Source organism: Anguilla anguilla, chromosome 13, assembly GCF_013347855.1.
Source record: "Anguilla anguilla isolate fAngAng1 chromosome 13, fAngAng1.pri, whole genome shotgun sequence".
Classification (NCBI taxonomy): Eukaryota; Metazoa; Chordata; class Actinopteri; order Anguilliformes; family Anguillidae; genus Anguilla; species Anguilla anguilla.
Genome location: NC_049213.1, coordinates 33,838,308 through 33,859,611, shown reverse-complemented (window position 1 = coordinate 33,859,611; position 21,304 = coordinate 33,838,308). Strand labels below are relative to the sequence as shown.

General features: G+C 41.6%; 1 protein-coding gene across 2 annotated transcripts in view; it reads left to right on the top strand.

The window, feature by feature from the left end:
* The window catches only part of eps8l3a (EPS8-like 3a), a 31,064-nt gene that overhangs the window by 7,899 nt on the left and 1,861 nt on the right, over nucleotides 1-21,304 (top strand). Inside the window, exons 6-17 of one of the 2 annotated variants that reach the window (XM_035388020.1) lie at nucleotides 13,043-13,192; nucleotides 13,632-13,699; nucleotides 14,642-14,736; nucleotides 16,010-16,134; nucleotides 16,640-16,760; nucleotides 17,299-17,372; nucleotides 17,728-17,802; nucleotides 18,438-18,583; nucleotides 19,131-19,332; nucleotides 19,610-19,641; nucleotides 20,139-20,235; nucleotides 20,937-21,053. In XM_035388020.1, coding sequence (XP_035243911.1) covers nucleotides 13,043-13,192; nucleotides 13,632-13,699; nucleotides 14,642-14,736; nucleotides 16,010-16,134; nucleotides 16,640-16,760; nucleotides 17,299-17,372; nucleotides 17,728-17,802; nucleotides 18,438-18,583; nucleotides 19,131-19,332; nucleotides 19,610-19,641; nucleotides 20,139-20,235; nucleotides 20,937-21,053 — 1,302 coding nt within the window. The remainder of the gene's footprint in view (nucleotides 1-13,042; nucleotides 13,193-13,631; nucleotides 13,700-14,641; nucleotides 14,737-16,009; nucleotides 16,135-16,639; nucleotides 16,761-17,298; nucleotides 17,373-17,727; nucleotides 17,803-18,437; nucleotides 18,584-19,130; nucleotides 19,333-19,609; nucleotides 19,642-20,138; nucleotides 20,236-20,936; nucleotides 21,054-21,304) is intronic. The other variant, XM_035388021.1, reaches the window with a different exon arrangement.

The window sequence follows — 21,304 nt, the reverse complement described above, 5'->3', positions numbered from 1 at the left end:
AAAAAAGGACTTAATATCAACTCGCGACCCGCGTGCTGACCGCAGAGCAGCCTACCGGTTTATTTATGTAGACATTGGCAGATCAGAAAATTTTCGGTTAAGCTGACCTATAAAACGCTATTCCAAAAGCCAAATCAGACATGTTATACATCGTTAGAAAGCTTATACTCTCACCTACTGAATAAATGAATTGTCAATCAAGCCAAATTGGACTAAGAAGAACGACAACGCCGTAAACAACAGGTGTGGTATTACGCACAGCTATTTTTGAAAATATCCGACATTTCACAAACGGATTATCCAAGACAATATATAACCACTCATTCGCAAAAGGGACATCTCTACGCCTAAAACCGATGGTAAGATTGTATATTTATTTAAATGTTTAGTCCCAGATATTGACTGTAGAATGACATGGTATAATTTTTTTTAATTGTCTCGTTTATTTCGTTATTCAGTGAGCAGCCTTTTCACTGCTGTATTGGCATATTTTAGGGCTAATGTCGGGTTTATCTTGTTGCTACGGAATATTGCATTACATTACATTACATTACATTACAGGCATTTGGCAGACGCTCTTATCCAGAGCGACGTACAACAAAATGTATAACCATAACCAGGAATTAGTGTGCCGAAAACCCTAGAGAGAAATACCGTTCCTAGTGCAGGAAACATCCGCATAGTTCAACTTGGACCCAGTAGGTTAAACTGATTAACGCGAACACAAACAAGAACAGCAACAACGCAGTCTATGAGAACATTCAAGCAATAGTTAAGACGAGTTAAGACTAAGTCACCTACGGAACAACTACCTAGTTACAACCCTAAGCTTACAGTCAATTTAGAAATTAAATTGAGAATACGATTTCTCAGCACAATGACGGATTTAAAGACTAAACGAACTCACCCGATGTTGTCTTCAAATGGACCGTATTATTTTAGACATTGGCAGACTACAGCGTAAAATGCGTCTTTTGTTTATATTCAATATTAGTAATTGCAGCGAGAAACTGCAGCTGTAGGTCGTTATGTTATGGTAGCAACGGAACGAAGCGGACCATATATGTATTAGGCTACCGTCATTGTTTCATTATACCAGCGTGTTTTCGCGCGTTTGCACAGAAACTCGGAACCTATCAATGACATGGTTTAGCTATTTCTCAGCATAATGACAGATTTAAAGACTTAACGAACTCACCCGATACTGTCTTCAAATGGATCCATGCCAAAGAAAAGTAATTATTCATCCTCTCAAAGCTTTACCGGAGCATATTATTTATTTAGACATTGGCAAAGTACAGCATAAATTGCGTCTTTTGTGAATATTCAATGTTTGAAATTGCAGCGAGAAACTGCAGCTGTAGACACAAGATAGTCTGTTATGTAATGGTAGCAACGGAACGAAGCGGACCATATATGTATTAGGCTACCGTCATTGTTTCATTATACCAGCGTGTTTTCGCGCGTGTGCACAGAAACTCAGAACCTATCAATACAATGGTTTAGCTATTTCTCACCATAATGACAGATTTAAAGACTGAACGAACTCATCCGATATTGTCTTCAAATGGATCCAGGCCAAAGAAAAGTAATGATTCATCCTCTCAAAGCTTTACCGTAGCGTATTATTTATTTAGACATTGGCAAAGTACAGCATAAATTGCGTCTTTTGTGAATATTCAATGTTTGAAATTGCAGCGAGAACTGCAGCTGTAGACATAAGATAGTCTGTTATGTTATGGTAGCAACGGAACGAAGCGGACTATATATGTATTACCGTCATTGTTTTATTATACCAGCGTGTTTTCGCGCGTGTGCACAGAAACTCAGAACCTATCAATAAAATGGTTTAACTATTTCTCAGCATAATGACAGATTCAAAGACTAAACGAACTCACCCGATACTGTCTTCAAATGGATCCATGCCAAATAAAAGTAATTATTCATCCTCTCAAAAAGCTTTTACTGAAAAACTTTTGGTCGCCTATCCTAGCATGCACGCTAGGTGGCAGTGTCAGACCGTGCTTTCACTGATAAAAACTAGCGTCGCCATGGTTGTCGCTTGCCGTAAAGAAGTTTACTCGATGTCGTAATCGTTTGGATTTGGAGCTCCAGCTTTTCCGCACCCCACCTAATGAAAAAGTCCAAATGGTGTGCAAACCATATGGCGGACATAGGTGCTCCCAATAGGAAAGTTGTAGAGCACATTCAGATGCATCAGTCGATGAAGTTTTGTGTTGATCTGACTTACGGTGTGGGAGTTATGACCTTTTAAACTATGATCCTTTGTTATAGCGCCACCATCTGGCCGACATAGGTGATTTTTAGTGCCTGAGTAGTAGGGGGCCACAGGAACGCACCTACCAAATTTGGTTGGTCTACAACTTATGGTTGCTGATCCTCAGACATTTTTGCGGAGAAAACTGCCACGCCCCAACTAAAAAGTCAAAATGGCGGGCAAACAATATGGCGGACACAGGTGGTGCCAATGGCAAAGGTATAGAGCACGTTCACATGCATATGTTGATGAAGTTTTGTGTTGACCGGACTTATGGTGTGGGAGTTATGGCCTTTTACGCAAAACCCTTTGTTATAGCGCCACCATCTGGCCGACGTACGTCATTTTTAGTGCCTGAGTAGTGGGGGCACATAGAAACCCACCTGCCAAATTTGGTCGCTCCAGGACTTATGGTTGCTGAGCCTCAGACACTTTTAGCGGAGAAAAATAAGAATAATTAAAGCCGCAAGCGGCGTTGGAAGGGGTCCAAGCAGTGGCAGCATCGCGCCCCCTATGGAGCGATTTTAACATGGCTTTGTCCTCATGATCATATGCCTTCACCCAACATATCTACTGAATATCACGATGATCGTATGATATATTGATGACTTATGGCCAATTTTGAGCTAAGAGACGCTGTCGGATCACTTAGTTACGTCGCCATGGATGTGTCCGGGCCGCTTCCCGTCAAGGCCTTTACTATGTCGTAACACTTAGATGGCATGTCGTAACACTTTGATGGTCCGGCGTGTATGCACAGCTGCAGCGTTTCTGCGTCGCAACTAAAAAAGGTGTCACACTAGTGTTGTCACGATACCAAAATTTTGACTTTGATAGTGATACCAGGTTTAGTATTACGATACTCAATACTGAAATGATATTTGAAACTTAAACGATGCTAATTAGATACTCGGTACCTAACGATACTGAAATTACCTTAATAGATCAGAAACGTAATGTCCACAAGGGTTGACCTCATTTTCGAATTCATGGTTTATGAACAACCTGGTTCATTAACAACCTTTAAGTTGAAGCCTCTTCAACATATTAATATGCATAGGCCTATAGTGTTACAACACTGAACAATAGAAAAATGTTAAAAATATTTCAAAAATTAAACAGTTGTAAAGTAAATAATTTTTAAAACAGGTCTTTCACCTTTAAATAGATTGAAAAACAGCATATTTTAATAACAATACAGCATCTATCTATAATAAAATATTTCCAAATTGGAACACCTATTGCTACTGAAGTGAACGGAGTCAAAGCTTGCGCTGTATCAGGGAAGTGAATGCACAAGCGCAGGTCACCTCACTTGACAACCTTAGTTGCTACTGCCATCTAGCGAAGATTCTGACAAATTACACTTTTCATCCTCTAAATCAGTAATGCGGGAGACACATTTCCCTGGCTTTTACATTTGACACAGAACTACCGAACATCGGGAAATTCAAATACGAAACCGTTTTTTTTTTTCTGTTTTTTTTTTTTTTAAGTACCCAGAAAGTGCTGAAGTTTTGGCATACCGTGCAACACTACGTCAGACACATATTCCAATCCATTGCTCAGTTTAGCAGAGAATGCACATTTCAGAGCGCCACAGAGACAGATAGAATAATGACACTAAATGCACATTTCAAATAATAAAGACGACATTGAGAAAAAACTAAAAAAAAGGACTTAATATCAACTCGCGACCCGCGTGCTGACCGCAGAGCAGCCTACCGGTTTATTTATCTAGACATTGGCAGATCAGAAAATTTTCGGTTAAGCTGACCTATAAAACGCTATTCCAAAAGCCAAATCAGACATGTTATACATAGTTAGAAAGCTTATACTCTCACCTACTGAATAAATGAATTGTCAATCAAGCCAAATTGGACTAAGAAGAACGACAACGCCGTAAGCAACAGGTGTGGTATTACGCACAGCTATTTTTGAAAATATCCGACATTTCACAAACGGATTATCCAAGACAATATATAACCACTCATTCGCAAAAGGGACATCTCTACGCGTAAAACCGATGGTAAGATTGTATATTTATTAAATGTTTAGTCACAGATATTGACTGTAGAATGACATGGTATAATTTTTTTTTTAATTGTCTCGTTTATTTCGTTATTCAGTGAGCAGCCTTTTCACTGCTGTATTGGCATATTTTAGGGCTAATGTCGGGTTTATCTTGTTGCTACGGAATATTGCATTACATTACATTACATTACAGGCATTTGGCAGACGCTCTTATCCAGAGCGACGTACAACAAAATGTATAACCATAACCAGGAATTAGTGTGCCGAAAACCCTAGAGAGAAATACCGTTCCAAGTGCAGGAAACATCCGCATAGTTCAACTTGGACCCAGTAGGTTAAACTGATTAACGCTAACACAAACAAGAACAGCAACAACGCAGTCTATGAGAACATTCAAGCAATAGTTAAGACGAGTTAAGACTAAGTCACCTACGGAACAACTACCTAGTTACAACCCTAAGCTTACAGTCAATTTAGAAATTAAATTGAGAATACGATTTCTCAGCACAATGACGGATTTAAAGACTAAACGAACTCACCCGATGTTGTCTTCAAATGGACCGTATTATTTTAGACATTGGCAGACTACAGCGTGAAATGCGTCTTTTGTTTATATTCAATATTAGTCATTGCAGCGAGAAACTGCAGCTGTAGGTCGTTATGTTATGGTAGCAACGGAACGAAGCGTACCATATATGTATTAGGCTACCGTCATTGTTTCATTATACCAGCGTGTTTTCGCGCGTTTGCACAGAAACTCGGAACCTATCAATGAAATGGTTTAGCTATTTCTCAGCATAATGACAGATTTAAAGACTTAACGAACTCACCCGATACTGTCTTCAAATGGAGCCATGCCAAAGAAAAGTAATTATTCATCCTGTCAAAGCTTTACCGGAGCGTATTATTTATTTAGACATTGGCAAAGTACAGCATAAATTGCGTCTTTTGTGAATATTCAATGTTTGAAATTGCAGTGAGAAACTGCAGCTGTAGACACAAGATAGTCTGTTATGTTATGGTAGCAACGGAACGAAGCGGACTATATATGTATTAGGCTACCGTCATTGTTTCATTATACCAGCGTGTTTTCGCGCGTGTGCACAGAAACTAAAAACCTATCAATACAATGGTTTAGCTATTTCTCACGATAATGACAGATTTAAATACTGAACGAACTCATCCGATATTGTCTTCAAATGGATCCATGCCAAAGAAAAATAATGATTCATCCTCTCAAAGCTTTACCGTAGCGTATTATTGATTTAGACATTGGCAAAGTACAGCATAAATTGCGTCTTTTGTGAATATTCAATGTTTGAAATTGCAGCGAGAACTGCAGCTGTAGACATAAGATAGTCTGTTATGTTATGGTAGCAACGGAACGAAGCGGACTATATATGTATTACCGTCATTGTTTTATTATACCAGCGTGTTTTCGCGCGTGTGCACAGAAACTCAGAACCTATCAATAAAATGGTTTAACTATTTCTCAGCATAATGACAGATTCAAAGACTAAACGAACTCACCCGATACTGTCTTCAAATGGATCCATGCCAAAGAAAAGTAATTATTCATCCTCTCAGAAAGCTTTTACTGAAAAACTTTTGGTCGCCTATCCTAGCATGCACGCTAGGTGGCAGTGTCAGACCGTGCTTTCACTGAGAAAAACTAGCGTCGCCATGGTTGTCGCTTGCCGTAAAGAAGTTTACTCGATGTCGTAATCGTTTGGATTTGGAGCTCCAGTTTTTCCGCACCCCACCTAATGAAAAAGTCCAAATGGTGTGCAAACCATATGGCGGACATAGGTGCTCCCAATAGGAAAGTTGTAGAGCACATTCAGATGCATCAGTCGATGAAGTTTTGTGTTGATCTGACTTACGGTGTGGGAGTTATGACCTTTTAAACTATGATCCTTTGTTATAGCGCCACCATCTGGCCGACATAGGTGCTTTTTAGTGCCTGGGTAGTGGGGTGCCATAGGAACCCACCTACCAAATTTGGTTGGTCTACAACCTATGGTTGCTGAGCCTCAGACATTTTTGCGGAGAAAACTGCCACGCCCCAACTAAAAAGTCTAAATGGCGGGCAAACAATATGGCGGACATAGGTGGGGCCAATGGCAAAGTTGTAGAGCACGTTCAGATGCATAGGTCAATGAAGTTTTGTGTTCATCTAACTTAAGGTGTGGGCGTTATGGGCTTTTACGCGTTACCCTTTGTTATAGCGCCACCATCTGGCTGACTTGCGTGCTTTTTAGTGCCTGAGTAGTGGGGGGCCATAGGAACCCACCTGCCAAATTTGGTTGCTCCAGGACTTATGGGTGCTGAGCCTCAGACACTTTTAGCGGAGAAAAATAATAATAATAATAATAAGAATAATCCTAACAGATACAATAGGGTTCCACCAGCTTCGCTGCTTGGACCCCTAATAATCCTAACAGATACAATAGGGTTCCACCAGCTTCGCTGCTTGGACCCCTAATTACATTACATTACATTACATTATAGGCATTTAGCAGACGCTCTTATCCAGAGCGACTTACACAACTTTTTACATAGCACTTTACATTGTATCCATTTATACAGCTGGATATATACTGAAGCAACGCAGGTTAAGTACCTTGCTCAAGGGTACAACGGCAGTGTCCTTACCCGGGATTCGAACCTGCGACCTTTCGGTTACAAGCGCAGTTCCTTACCCACTGTGCCACACTCCGTCCCCACATAATAATAATAACAACAATAGTCTTATTGTTATTATTGTTGTTGTTGTGATTAATAATAGTAAAAATACTCATTCATTTCACCATGTTTGTTAAATAGAGGTTATTTCTGATGCAAATGAATAGAAAAAAATATATATCATTTTTTTCATTTTTTACTGCTTGGAGAGAAGACTATGATTTTTTCTTTTTGCAAACACATCAGCCACATTTTCATTCATTCATGTCAGCATGTTGGTTAATGAAATTGATTCTTCATGATAAATGGCTCCAAAAATATTTTCAATCATTTATTTCTAAATGGGTGTTGAATATATATGATTTCTGATCCGTCTGAATATATATATATACATATATATATGGAACGTAAGACTATCCTGTTTTTAAAATTATGTCATTCATAATTAAGATTAATGACATATTTATGCATCCATTTAATCAAGGGTCTATAATAAAGCTGATTTTGGATCCATCTGAATAGAAAAACCATGAATTTAGAATTTTTCAATTTTTCACTTTTCACACGTAAGACTATGGTCTTTTCTTCTTTTGTTAATTTTTAAAGAATTTAATTTTTCTTCATAATTAACATTGGACACAACATTCATTCATTTATATCACCATGGTTGTACAATAAAGGCAACTTTTGATCTAGCTGTAACCCTAACCCTAGCTCAAACCCTAACCCTAACCCTAACCCTAACTATAACCCTAGCTGTAACCCTAACCCTAACCCTAACCTTAGCTGTAACCCTAACCCTAACCCTAACCTTAGCTGTAACCCTAACCCTAACCCTAACCTTAGCTGTAACCCTAACCCTAACCTTAGCTGTAACCCTAACCCTAACCCTAACCCTAGCTGTAACCCTAACCCTAACCCTAACCTTAGCTGTAACCCTAACCCTAACCTTAGCTGTAACCCTAACCCTAACCCTAACCTTAGCTGTAACCCTAACCCTAACCCTAACCCTAACCTTAGCTGTAACCCTAACCCTAACCCTAACCCTAGCTTTAACCCTAACCCTAACCCTAACCCTAGCTGTAACCCTAACCCTATCCCTAACCCTAGCTGTAACCCTAACCCTAACCCTAACCTTAGCTGTAACCCTAACCCTAACCCTAGCTGTAACCCTAACCCTAACCCTAACCTTAGCTGTAACCCTAACCCTAACCCTAACCCTAGCTGTAACCCTAACCCTAACCTTAGCTGTAACCCTAACCCTAACCCTAACCTTAGCTGTAACCCTAACCCTAACCCTAACCCTAGCTGTAACCCTAACCCTAACCCTAACCTTAGCTGTAACCCTAACCCTAACCTTAGCTGTAACCCTAACCCTAACCCTAGCTGTAACCCTAACCCTAACCTTAGCTGTAACCCTAACCCTAACCCTAACCTTAGCTGTAACCCTAACCCTAACCCTAGCTGTAACCCTAACCCTAACCCTAGCTGTAACCCTAACCCTAACCCTAACCCTAGCTGTAACCCTAACCCCAACCCTAACCCTAGCTGTAACCCTAACCCTAACCCTAACCCTAGCTGTAACCCTAACCCTAACCCTAGCAGTAACCCTAACCCTAACCCTAACGTTAGCTGTAACCCTAACCCTAACCCTAACCTTAGCTGTAACCCTAACCCTAGCTGTAACCCTAACCCTAACCCTAACCCTAGCTGTAACCCTAACCCTAACACTAACCTTAGCTGTAACCCTAACCCTAACCCTAACCTTAGCTGTAACCCTAACCCTAACCCTAACCCTAGCTGTAACCCTAACCCTAACACTAACCTTAGCTGTAACCCTAACCCTAACCCAAGCTGTAACCCTAACCCTAACCCTAACCCTAGCTGTAACCCTAACCCTAACCCTAACCCTAGCTGTAACCCTAACCCTAACCCAAGCTGTAACCATAACCCTAACCCTAACCTTAGCTGTAACCCTAACCCTAACCCTAACCCTAGCTGTAACCCTAACCCTAACCCTAGCTGTAACCCTAACCCTAACCCTAACCTCAGCTGTAACCCTAACCCTAACCCTAACCCTAGCTGTAACCCTAACCCTAACCCTAACCTTAGCTGTAACCCTAACCCTAACCCTAACCTTAGCTGTAACCCTAACCCTAACCCTAACCTTAGCTGTAACCCTAACCCTAACCCTAACCTTAGCTGTAACCCTAACCCTAACCCTAACCCTAACCCTAGCTGTAACCCTAACCCTAACCCTAACCCTAGCTGTAAACCTAACCCTAACCCTAGCTGTAACCCTAACCCTAACCCTAGCTGTAACCCTAACCCTAACCCTAACCCTAGCTGTAACCCTAACCCTAACTGTAACCCTAACCCTAACCCTAGCTGTAACCCTAACCCTAACCCTAGCTGTAACCCTAACCCTAACCCTAACCTTAGCTGTAACCCTAACCCTAACCCTAGCTATAACCCTAACCCTAACCTTAGCTGTAACCCTAACCCTAACCCTAACCCTAGCTGTAACCCTAACCCTAACCCTAACCTTAGCTGTAACCCTAACCCTAACCCTAGCTGTAACCCTAACCCTAACCCTAACCTTAGCTGTAACCCTAACCCTAACCCTAACCTTAGCTGTAACCCTAACCCTAGCTGTAACCCTAACCCTAACCCTAACCCTAGCTGTAACCCTAACCCTAACACTAACCTTAGCTGTAACCCTAACCCTAACCCTAACCTTAGCTGTAACCCTAACCCTAACCCTAACCCTAGCTGTAACCCTAACCCTAACACTAACCTTAGCTGTAACCCTAATCCTAACCCAAGCTGTAACCCTAACCCTAACCCTAACCCTAGCTGTAACCCTAACCCTAACCCTAACCCTAGCTGTAACCCTAACCCTAACCCAAGCTGTAACCATAACCCTAACCCTAACCTTAGCTGTAACCCTAACCCTAACCCTAACCCTAGCTGTAACCCTAACCCTAACCCTAGCTGTAACCCTAACCCTAACCCTAACCTTAGCTGTAACCCTAACCCTAACCCTAACCCTAGCTGTAACCCTAACCCTAACCCTAACCTTAGCTGTAACCCTAACCCTAACCCTAACCTTAGCTGTAACCCTAACCCTAACCCTAACCTTAGCTGTAACCCTAACCCTAACCCTAACCTTAGCTGTAACCCTAACCCTAACCCTAACCCTAACCCTAGCTGTAACCCTAACCCTAACCCTAACCCTAGCTGTAACCCTAACCCTAACCCTAGCTGTAACCCTAACCCTAACCCTAGCTGTAACCCTAACCCTAACCCTAACCCTAGCTGTAACCCTAACCCTAACTGTAACCCTAACCCTAACCCTAGCTGTAACCCTAACCCTAACCCTAGCTGTAACCCTAACCCTAACCCTAACCTTAGCTGTAACCCTAACCCTAACCCTAGCTGTAACCCTAACCCTAACCTTAGCTGTAACCCTAACCCTAACCCTAACCCTAGCTGTAACCCTAACCCTAACCCTAGCTGTAACCCTAACCCTAACCCTAACCCTAGCTGTAACCCTAACCCTAACCCTAACCCTAGCTGTAACCCTAACCCTAACCCTAACCCTAGCTGTAACCCTAACCCTAACCCTAACCTTAGCTGTAACCCTAACCCTAACCCTAGCTGTAACCCTAACCCTAACCCTAGCTGTAACCCTAACCCTAACCCTAACCCTAGCTGTAATCCTAACCCTAACCCTAGCTGTAACCCTAACCCTAACCCTAACCTTAGCTGTAACCCTAACCCTAACCCTAACCCTAGCTGTAACCCTAACCCTAACCCTAGCTGTAACCCTAACCCTAACCCTAACCTTAGCTGTAACCCTAACCCTAACCCTAGCTGTAACCCTAACCCTAACCCTAACCTTAGCTGTAACCCTAACCCTAACCCTAACCTTAGCTGTAACCTTAACCCTAACCCTAACCCTAGCTGTAACCCTAACCCTAACCTTAGCTGTAACCCTAACCCTAACCCTAACCTTAGCTGTAACCCTAACCCTAACCCTAACCCTAACCCTAGCTGTAACCCTAACCCTAACCCTAACCCTAGCTGTAACCCTAACCCTAACCCTAGCTGTAACCCTAACCCTAACCCTAGCTGTAACCCTAACCCTAACCCTAGCTCTAACCCTAACCCTAGCTGTAACCCTAACCTTAACCCTAGCTGTAACCCTAACCCTAACCCTAACCCTAGCTGTAACCCTAACCCTAACCCTAACCTTAGCTGTAACCCTAACCCTAACCCTAACCCTAGCTGTAACCCTAACCCTAACCCTAGCTGTAACCCTAACCCTAACCCTAACCCTAGCTGTAACCCTAACCCTAACCCTAACTGTAGTGGTAAACTCACATGCGTTTTGGATTTTTTCATTTCTTGCTCAAACAATTATAGTCCTATGTGTTCACAATAAATGGCTTCAAAAATATTTTCCTCCGTTATTTACACACAGGTGTTGAATGAAGTTTATTTCTGATGCATTGGAATAGATTAACTATATATACATTTTTTATGGACTTTTTTTTCATTTTTTTCACGTAAGACATATATAGCATTGTTGTTTTCCTGATTTTCATTGAGATAGTTTCTTCAAAACTAGAATCAACCACATATTCATTCATTTATTTCACGATGGTTGTCTGATAAAGGTGATTTCTGATCCATCTGACTGCCAAAGGCATGCATTTAGAATTTACATTTTTTTTTTGCATATAAGAGTATAGTCTTATCATTTTTACAAACACTTAAAAACCGATTTTTCATATTAAATGCCATCAACCACATTTTCATTCAATTATGGTGCTATGGTTCTTAAATTGAAGTGATTTCTGATCCATCTAAATAGAAAACAATTTCACTTTTTCAGGAATTTTCACTTTTTGGACATCAGACTATAGTCTTCTTTGCTGGTTTTTATTGAAATGTATTTTTATTCATAATTAACATTAACCACATATTCATGTATTTATTTCACCACGGTTATATCATTAAAAAGAATTTTCTGATCCATCTCATAATAATATGTTTTCAAAATTTTGGGATTTTTAAAAAACTTTTCGCATGTAAGACTGCAGACATATTTGCAAATACATACAAACAATATTTTTACATATAAAATATTATGTTCATGATGAATGACATCAACCGCATTTTCATTCATTTATTTCATAATGGTTCTTTAAGAAAGTGATTTCTGATCCATCTGAATAGAAAAAAAAATACATATTTAGAATTTTGAATTTTTTCACTTTTTGGACATAAGATATAAGTCTTTTGTTTTTGCAAATGGATAAAAACTGATTTTAAATAATAAATTACATCAATCACATTTTATTCAGTTTTTTTCATGGTTCTTAAATAATGGTGATTTCAGATCCATCTGCATAGAAAGAACAGATTTAGAATTTACAAATTTTACACTTTTGAATGGAATACTATAGTCTTTGGTTTCTGAACCTAAATAACAAATATTTAGGATTTTACATTTTTTTACTTTTTGGATGTAAGCGTATTGTTTTATTTGTTGATTTTCATCAACAAACAAAACATGATTTCAGAGAAACGTATTTTTCATGATAAATGGCTTAAAGAAATTTTCTTTTCATTTATTTCCCCTTAAATGCTTAAAGCTAATTTTTTATCCATAAATTTTGAATTTTTAGATTTTTTCATTTCTTGGACATGAGATGTGCTTCTGATTGTCAATGAAATTGATTCTTCATGTAAATGATTGCACCAAAAGAAATTCTAAATAGTTTGTGTATTTTTTTAAAGACTCTAGTCCTACATTCAAAAAGTGAAAAAGAAATAAGAATATCTTCGTTTTGTTTTTTGTTTTTTTTCAGTTGCACAGGGGGAATTACGGTATATAGCTACTGTAGCTTTTTAGAGTATGGAACATTTGTAGCTACTCACAGAATGTCTTCTCTCTCCCTGAAATCATTTGTCCTGCTTTCACACTCATCCATCCATCCATTCTTTTTGTGCTTTCCTTCACTTCCGGGGGTTCAGGAGGAGCTCGAGTCCCTTCCACTGGCCAGCATCACTGAGACAAAGGCCCTGTTGGACACGTGCATCTACAACTCCATGCTGGCCCTCACGGTACAGGAGCGCTCCAAAGGGATGACCAACATCTTCCTGTTCCAGTGTGAGGAAGTGAGGGTGAGGTGGCTTTCAAAACCTTTTCACTGCATCCACCTCCAGCCAAGCTACACTCCAACCTAGAGGTGGAGTGAATCCAGGTTCAGAAAGTAAAAGAACCCCCCGCTATTTCGCTTCAATCAAAATGCGTTAATTTGCACAATTCTTAAGCCAGGAGGTGAAGCTGATTGGTGAAATCAGCTGAGTTCATGAGTGGAAGAAACACATGGCAGGACATTTACTTTCTGACCCCTGGACTTTCTTCCTCTGAATCTTAACCAACAAACACCGCTGACTAACTTGACCTTATGGCAGGTTTGATAATGTGTGTAAGAGTTATATTCCAACATTGAATCTCAAACAGTGTAAATGGAGCAAGTGTGGAGTTTGAGGATAGTATTTTTGGAATTTGTGTATGAGTTTTTAAAAAATCTCATTCTTTTGGCTTTCTGTGCTGCAGGCAGAACTCGTCAAAACTGACCTAGACAGAGCTATCAGACTCCGAATGATGGATGTGGGGGATATAAGGTATAGTCAAAACTATAGGACTCTGTAGTACACCCACATTTACTTTTGTGAAGATGCTCTTACTGTACACAGGGTGACTTGTTTATTATATTCTGGTATACTATCAATCTGTACTACTGGATAATTTTTCATGTTAAGCTAATTTTTTAGGGGTACAATGGCAGTGCCCCAGCAGGTAATCACATCCACGGACTCAAAGTTAAAAGGCCAGTTCACTATCCATTATACTACACTGCCACCCATAGTGTATTACTGAGCTGGGTGGCAGCCCAGCATAGGAGACCAACTTTGCAATGCTTTGCAAGAGTGGCCTGTAAAAAAAACATGACCTTCCGTACAGCAGGGGTGTCCAACCTTATCCGAAAAAAGGGAACGTTTTTTTTTTTTTTTTACTGTGATCCAGTTACAGCAATTAGTTGAATAAGGTGTCAGAGTGTGCCAAACCTGCACCCAACACAGGCCCTTTCTGGACAGATTGAACACTCCCTGCTGTTCAGTGCACCCACAGGAGGAGCTAGTGGAGCAGTGAGTGACTTTCACACAGCTGTGGGAGGGACACAACACAACGTAAAGTCCCACACACTTACTGCCAGTGAAGCATCAGGCAGGGTCTAATGCGGGATGGGCCAACACAATCTCATTTGGCATCGTCTTGCTTGAGTGACTAACACATCGTCAGGTCCACAGGTACACAGGTGTGACCAGGTAACTGTAGTCAGGTGGTGCGGAGGCTGGTTGGTCGCAGATATAGGCCATCTCTTTTGGTCAATCATTAAACTGTCTGAGCCGTCTGAACGTTTCAGATGTTGGGCGCTAGGTACTATTCAATCAGGAAAACGCCCACCATTGTTGGGCTGAATGGCCTGCCCTCGTCATTATGTTCTGTTACGGTTATGGTATGTTTGTGCCCTCTTGATAAACGTCTTTCATCCGCTCTGCTAGGAACCATGTGAATAATGCAGTCGGCCAGCCAGATTCTGGAAGTTCACACGGCTCGGAGCCACCCCTGTCAGATAGATGGAATGACCCAGATTATGGTGAGCTAATGACCAGAATTTTATGTTTTATTTTCTTCTTTAAGTTTTCCTGTGTCTGGCAAGGCAAGGTAAAAAAAAGCATTATAGATCAAGTCAGTCTGCTGGTAGTTCCACTATTTTGTACTACTACTGTATGTTATAATGAAGGAAGCAGGTTTCATTGAACTGTTTCATTGGGCAGTGCTTAGAAAATGTTTAAAATAATTGCAGAAAATTTCACTGAAGTTTAAAACTTAAAATATTCACTTTTTAAAATGTGGAACATGACAACACTCATACATTTCATATGTTTACTTAAAAAAATACACTAAGAATACAGCTAATGCTGTTTGGCCTTTAGTTCTTCACTGCTTGCTGGAGTGGAGTGCAGAACATTGGCAGATCCACAGAGGATACACAATTAAAAATACATTTACTGGCTAAGGTGCAGCTATACGTGCAGTTAAAATGTAATTAATTTGGTAACAAGAGGTTATTACTGAGTAAGTCCAAAATGGGTAACAGTGAGCAACAGCGCATGGTATTCCTAATTAGACAATGTGAAACAAGGCCAGCATCGTTACATCTCTCCTGCTAAAAGGAAATCATTCTATATCACTAAGACACATGGTGGAATTTACAGGCAAGGTTCATTTATGTATCAAGAAGATATTGCCTATAAGTTTAGGCACAAAATTAAAAAAATATAAATTAAGAATACTGCTAACTGTTGTTCCAAGTTACCTATGTTAGAGTTACTCAGTAAATAATCTCGTTACCAAATGAGTTACAATTTAACTACACAGGTATAACCGCAAAATTTGAAGTGTTATCGTAAATAATATGTTGAACTTTACGAGCGACTCTTCATTCTCAGACTTGTGTGATTGAGGTTATGGGTCTGAATAGCAGGTGAGCAGCTAAGAATATTTCAATTCCAGGTGATTAAATCGATAAAAATCAATAAATACAAAAGTAACCATATACAGTCATTGTTGGTAGCCCGTTGTATATAAGTGGAATAAACCCCTCCGGGCTGTCCCGGTTATTAGAAAATAATGTAGGCTACTTCGGTGGTAGTATGGGGTTACAGAAGAAATCATAGGACAGATGGACCGACGACAACGTCGCTTTTTCATACGTCAGTGTGAAAATTTGCCTAATCTTCGCGGGACTTTAGACCGCGGTGGAAACGCAGACAACCATGGGCTGAAGGAACCTTTTAGTTCCTTGTAAAGTAGTTCCTGGGACTAAAAGTTCCGGGTACTTTTGGTGGAAACGCGGCTTAAAGTAGTTGTGTGTGTGTCCCCAGAGGAGGCCAGCCTCCCCCCTCCCAGGGAAGAACCAGAACCAGAGTATGATGAGGAACCCCAGGAGGAGCCCCCCCCACGGGTGTACACGGAGCTGGAGAGGAACGTGGTCAGTAGCCCCGTCAATCACAGCCCTGTCAATCACGGCCCCAATCTCATCGCAGCCCGCACGCCCACGCCGACTGACCTGCACATCCACCCTGCCATGCTCCTAAGCATAATATACATACACACATGCAATCCTGCTCCTTTTTACCATTCAGAAATGATTTTACATCTCCAGACTCCAGCTCCAGTTAAAAACAATGTCTCATGGAAATGTAAAACACTAATTTAGAGTATCACTACCCCCCCCCCCCCCCCCCCAAAAAAAAAGAAAAACATTAATTGGGTATACAAGAAAAAAAGACAAACAATTACTTAAAGACTTCATCTATCGTTACATATTGGCCGGTGACACAGATTTACGATCTGACAACGTTACGCAAAAATCGGAAAAAAATTGAAATGTCACTGCAACTGCCAGATCTAAGCCGGCAACCTGTGACTCATAATGGTCCTGGGAGAGGATTGACCTGTTTCTTCACCCCTATTTTCTGTGTGTGCTCCTGCAGGACATCTTGAACCACGTTCTGAACGATGTGGAGCTGTTCATGGGCAGAGTGAGAGCACTCGTGGCTAAAGAGGATAAGAAAAAGAAGAAGATATTGATGATGAAGAAGAACAAGAAGAAAGGTGGACATTTAAAAATATTCCCCAAAAAAACAAGTGTATTTTTGTACACTAACGCCCATTTTCAAACTTTGCCTTGTAATCCACATCCATCGATTGGGGAAAGTGCACACTAGAAAGTTTGCCACGGTCAGGAATTAATTTAAGACCATGGGATGTATCACTGTAGAAAGTAGGGTAAGATACATGAATATGTTTCATGCCTGTTTGCTTTCACTATCCTGGTAGTAGCCTAGCAGGGATTGCTATCAACCCCTAGAGTAAATCACCTACTCACCAGTCCCAGGACTGCACAAATATTAATACAAACGAACGTGCTGTACGATGAGCTTATTAGATATTTCTCATTAAATGCTGTAGGCCATGGCAATGTTCATGTGTGTGAATGCCAAGCTATGGTTTCTTGTTGTTACGATTAACAAGGACAAAGGGGTGCTATGTCTTGGCTACTGATGTAATTCAGGAGGATTAGATTTGTGAATAGCATCAATCAATGCCTCTTTCGTTATGTATTTATTACTTCTGTCTCCTTCATTTTAAGTCACTGAGGATATGCCCACCCCAGAGGAATTTGAAACCTGCCTACAGAAAGTTAAGTTTGGATTTAACCTGCTGGTAAGTGTCTAATGTCCGGCACAGATTTAACTGACAAATGTGGAATGTACATAAAAATTTAATGAAAAGGAGAAACTAATGTAATGTTTGCCCCCCCCCCCCTCCTCCTAAGGACACCATCACACAAAATTAGTCCTTACATAATTTAAATAACACATACTTATTCATCAATTTAAAAAATGATACTAGCCGCAATGCAAGACACTACCGATTCCCAACACAACATCAGGAATGACCACATCAAAGGCCATGAAAAGATGAACAAGGTCACAGAATCAACATTTGCCACAAGATGGCTTCTTGCCCCAAGATCAGTGACATTCGCATTTAACTGCCGGTCTCTTTGCTGTGACAGGGGGTGCTAAATGGTGAGATCAGCAGTCCCAGCGCTCCCGAATTCACCCACATCTTCTTCTCCATCCTGGAGTTTGTAAGTTCCTATTTAATTCAGCCCTTTCATCTACTTTTTAATTAGATTTTATGTGCTCTACTGAAAAACGCAGACTAAGATTTTATCTTTAGATCCATTAATAATGGATAATTAATAATGGCATTATGAAACAAGTGTTTCACACATTAGTCTGCTGTGTCACAAAGTCAAACGAATCAAGATAAAGAATATTAGGCTCCATGTCATTGCGGCAGAACAATCGGCGTTAACCAGTTTACAGTCCTAATGGGTCTCAAGACCCTGTCAGCCAGCAGATTATCAACATTCGGAGTGACAGTACATTCAAGTAACATCCAATAAATGACCACTACTCCTGACTCAATTACACATGAGCTTGAGTCCAATTAGAGCTCATATTTCTTTTAGCACTGTGGTGAATTCTGGAAATCCATATGTATTTAATCTTCATTCCGGCATTGGAGTGACATTTAACCAACTAAATCAAAGCCACAGATTTGACTGGAACTTGAATGAACCATTGCACAAGGCATCAACCAATGGCTAGTCAACAGAATGCTCAGTACCGTGATTCTTCAGCAGCCAAAAAATTGACACAGCTATTCCAAGGTCTCTCAAACCTCCCCTCGCTCCTCTTCCCCTTCTCTTTCTCCCAGTTGGTGCCACATGCCCCCCTTGACCTGCCCTCCTCCATCATCGCCCCTCTACTGACAGACCAGACCATCAAACTCCTCAGCGAGGAGGCCAACCAGGAGGAGGACCAGCTTTGGCAGTCCCTGGGCGACGCCTGGAATATTCCCAGGTGGGACGCGCCACAAAATGACAACCCATTCCAGCCTGGATCTGGCACTGCTGGGAACATCTGGGCACAGTCCTGGCATGTGTTGAAATCGGTATCTGCCAATGGGGCCTGTCCTGTAGGCATATTTTCATCTACAGCTTTGACCAATGCAAGAATAAGCATTGTACATATATAATGGATACAGTAGTGAACTGGAGAATCAGATGCATTGCATGGTATATGACTCCCCCACCACATCCAACCTGGTCTTCTAAGTCATTATGCTTATGTATGGCTCCTTAACTAGCTGTTGTATTAGCGGTGGGGGAAAAAAAAACATAGCCAGTACACATCTGGGTTCTAAGGACACTGCAGGGTTTTCAGCAAGCATTTCTGGTGTTAAGCCATCCACTAAATGGTAATATAGCAGCCAAGCTGTCTGAAGGAAATGGAAATATTACATATTAAAGAGAATCATATTCATATAAAATTTTTTCTGCATACCGAATGTCACAATGTTAATTTTGGGAGAAATAAACTCAAGCAATGTCTCTGTCGCTCGTCTCAGCTCTAAATGGCCAGATGATGAGGATGAGGATGAAGTTCCGCCCTATTTCCCAGAGTTCGACGATGGTTGGGAGCCCCCCATGGTGGTCAAAGCTCCTCCAAAACCGAACCCGACCAATAACACCAAAAGTCAGCGGCCGCAGCCGCAGCCGCCACCGCCACCGCCAACTGAAAGGGCGCCACAGAGAACCCAGCCTTCTCAGGTAGGACTTCACGAATACATGGCATAGACTCCAAGGTCCAGAGTTTCCCTGTCATGACATTTGAAGGGCTAAGGTAAAATGATCTGCTTGCTACGATGAGCTAGAGTGAGTGCTCTGAAGTAATGCACAGCACATGCAACAACGTTTTTGAATGAGATTCGAAAGTTAAATGTTTAACTGAAACACCTAATGTTAAATTACTTCATTTTTTTTATAAATGTGAAGAAAGGTTGCATGAACAAAAATGACAAACTATTTTTTCTCTTTCCTCATCAAGTCTCCTGTTCCGTGGAACCCTCCAAAACCACGGTATGCTACAGTAAAAATCCTTACCCGCCAACTGTCTAATAATCTTTCATTGCCAGTACTCTGTAAATCCATGCATGCGTCAAATGAGACAAGGCGATTGGGACCTGGAATCCCCTCTGAACATGGACTACCTGATACAGTCTGCTGCAGGGGTAGATGAACCCGGTCCTGGGGTGTCAGAGATCTTCCTGGCTTTTGCTCCAATCCAAACCCATAACTACATCATTGTATGAATAATCAGGTTTATTGCACACACGTGACCATTTGCTGGGCGGTACTCAGCATTTCACATCAGATTGTGAGCAATCAGGCTCAGACTCTTAATAGTGCATCAAGCTCATGAGGTCAAAATCAGATGGAACAAAAAAAAAAAAAACCAGAAACATCACTGGCTCTCCAGGACCAGTGTGGCCCACCCCTGGTCTACAGTATTTATTTACGGATGTGTCTCTCTCATGAAACCTCAGTGAAATATGAGTGTGTACTTGTACTCGCAGGCCCAATGAGCCGCCGGCCCGTTACATGCGGGTGATGTACGACTTCGCGGCCAGGAACCGCCGAGAGCTGAGCATCATGAAGGACGACATGGTGCAGGTGAGCAAAGGGCACACAGTCACCATGAGCCTGCCCAAGGATTTTGGTGGCCCTAAACGACAAACTTGACGGAACCGATCGCGGAAAGGGGTGGGGATGGGGGTGGGGGGGTGTCGAGGGGTTGGTGGTGGGAGGGCCGTTCTGAGCATGGACGACTTCCTAAAGTCCACAGCACTTATGGATGTGCACTTTCATGGAACACCATCGAGTATCAGGTACCGGGGAGGTCTGCCATTGCTAAAAAAAACTTCTAAGCTCAAATTATGTGTCCCATATGGTCATTATTATGAGCATAAACGACTGAAAAGACTATTTAAGCCAGCAGCTGGCTCTGTGCAGGCCACTGTCTGGGTTAGTGATGCTGTGTTAAGCTAGCCGTATGAAGCAAGACTTCGATAATAGAAGACCTGGGCACTTCAGTTTTCTTCCATGAGCATTCATCGTCCCCCATTGATTGCAACAAAATGAAGGATCCTACAGGGTAGCGGTACCCCACCTGTGCCCCACAGATGATGCTATTCTGGTAAGTCCTGTGTCAACAGTCCTGTCCAATAGCAGGAGGATTCAACTGTCCGCTGTGCAGAATCACTAAACGTAAAGACACACAGCTGCTGGGAATTTACGGGAGCCTGTTCGAACCGTTCCGTGTGGAAACGCGAGTGCTCGTGACCGGGCATGAGCCGCGTTGTTTGTGTGCGCAGGTCCTGGACCAATCCAAGCAGTGGTGGAGAGTGCGTAACGCAGATGGGGAGGAGGGGTACGTGCCCCACAACGTGCTGGTGTCTGCGGCGGAGAAACAGGTGGACGAGGAGCCCAAGGTGAGAACGGGGAGAAGCTCTGCACCACGGGAAGAGATTAAAAGAGATTGTCTGCAACAACACCGTGTAGCTAACCAAGGAAACTGAAGGGGTGTATAACATCACAAACCTAAAAGAGTACACTCTATTTCTATGCGTGTTGATGCCTTAAGTTAGTTCCAATAGATCATCTTATATCGCAACAAAATCATGGGTATGCTAATTTCTTCATTGCTAGCTGATGATAGCCAGCTAACTAACCACTATTACAT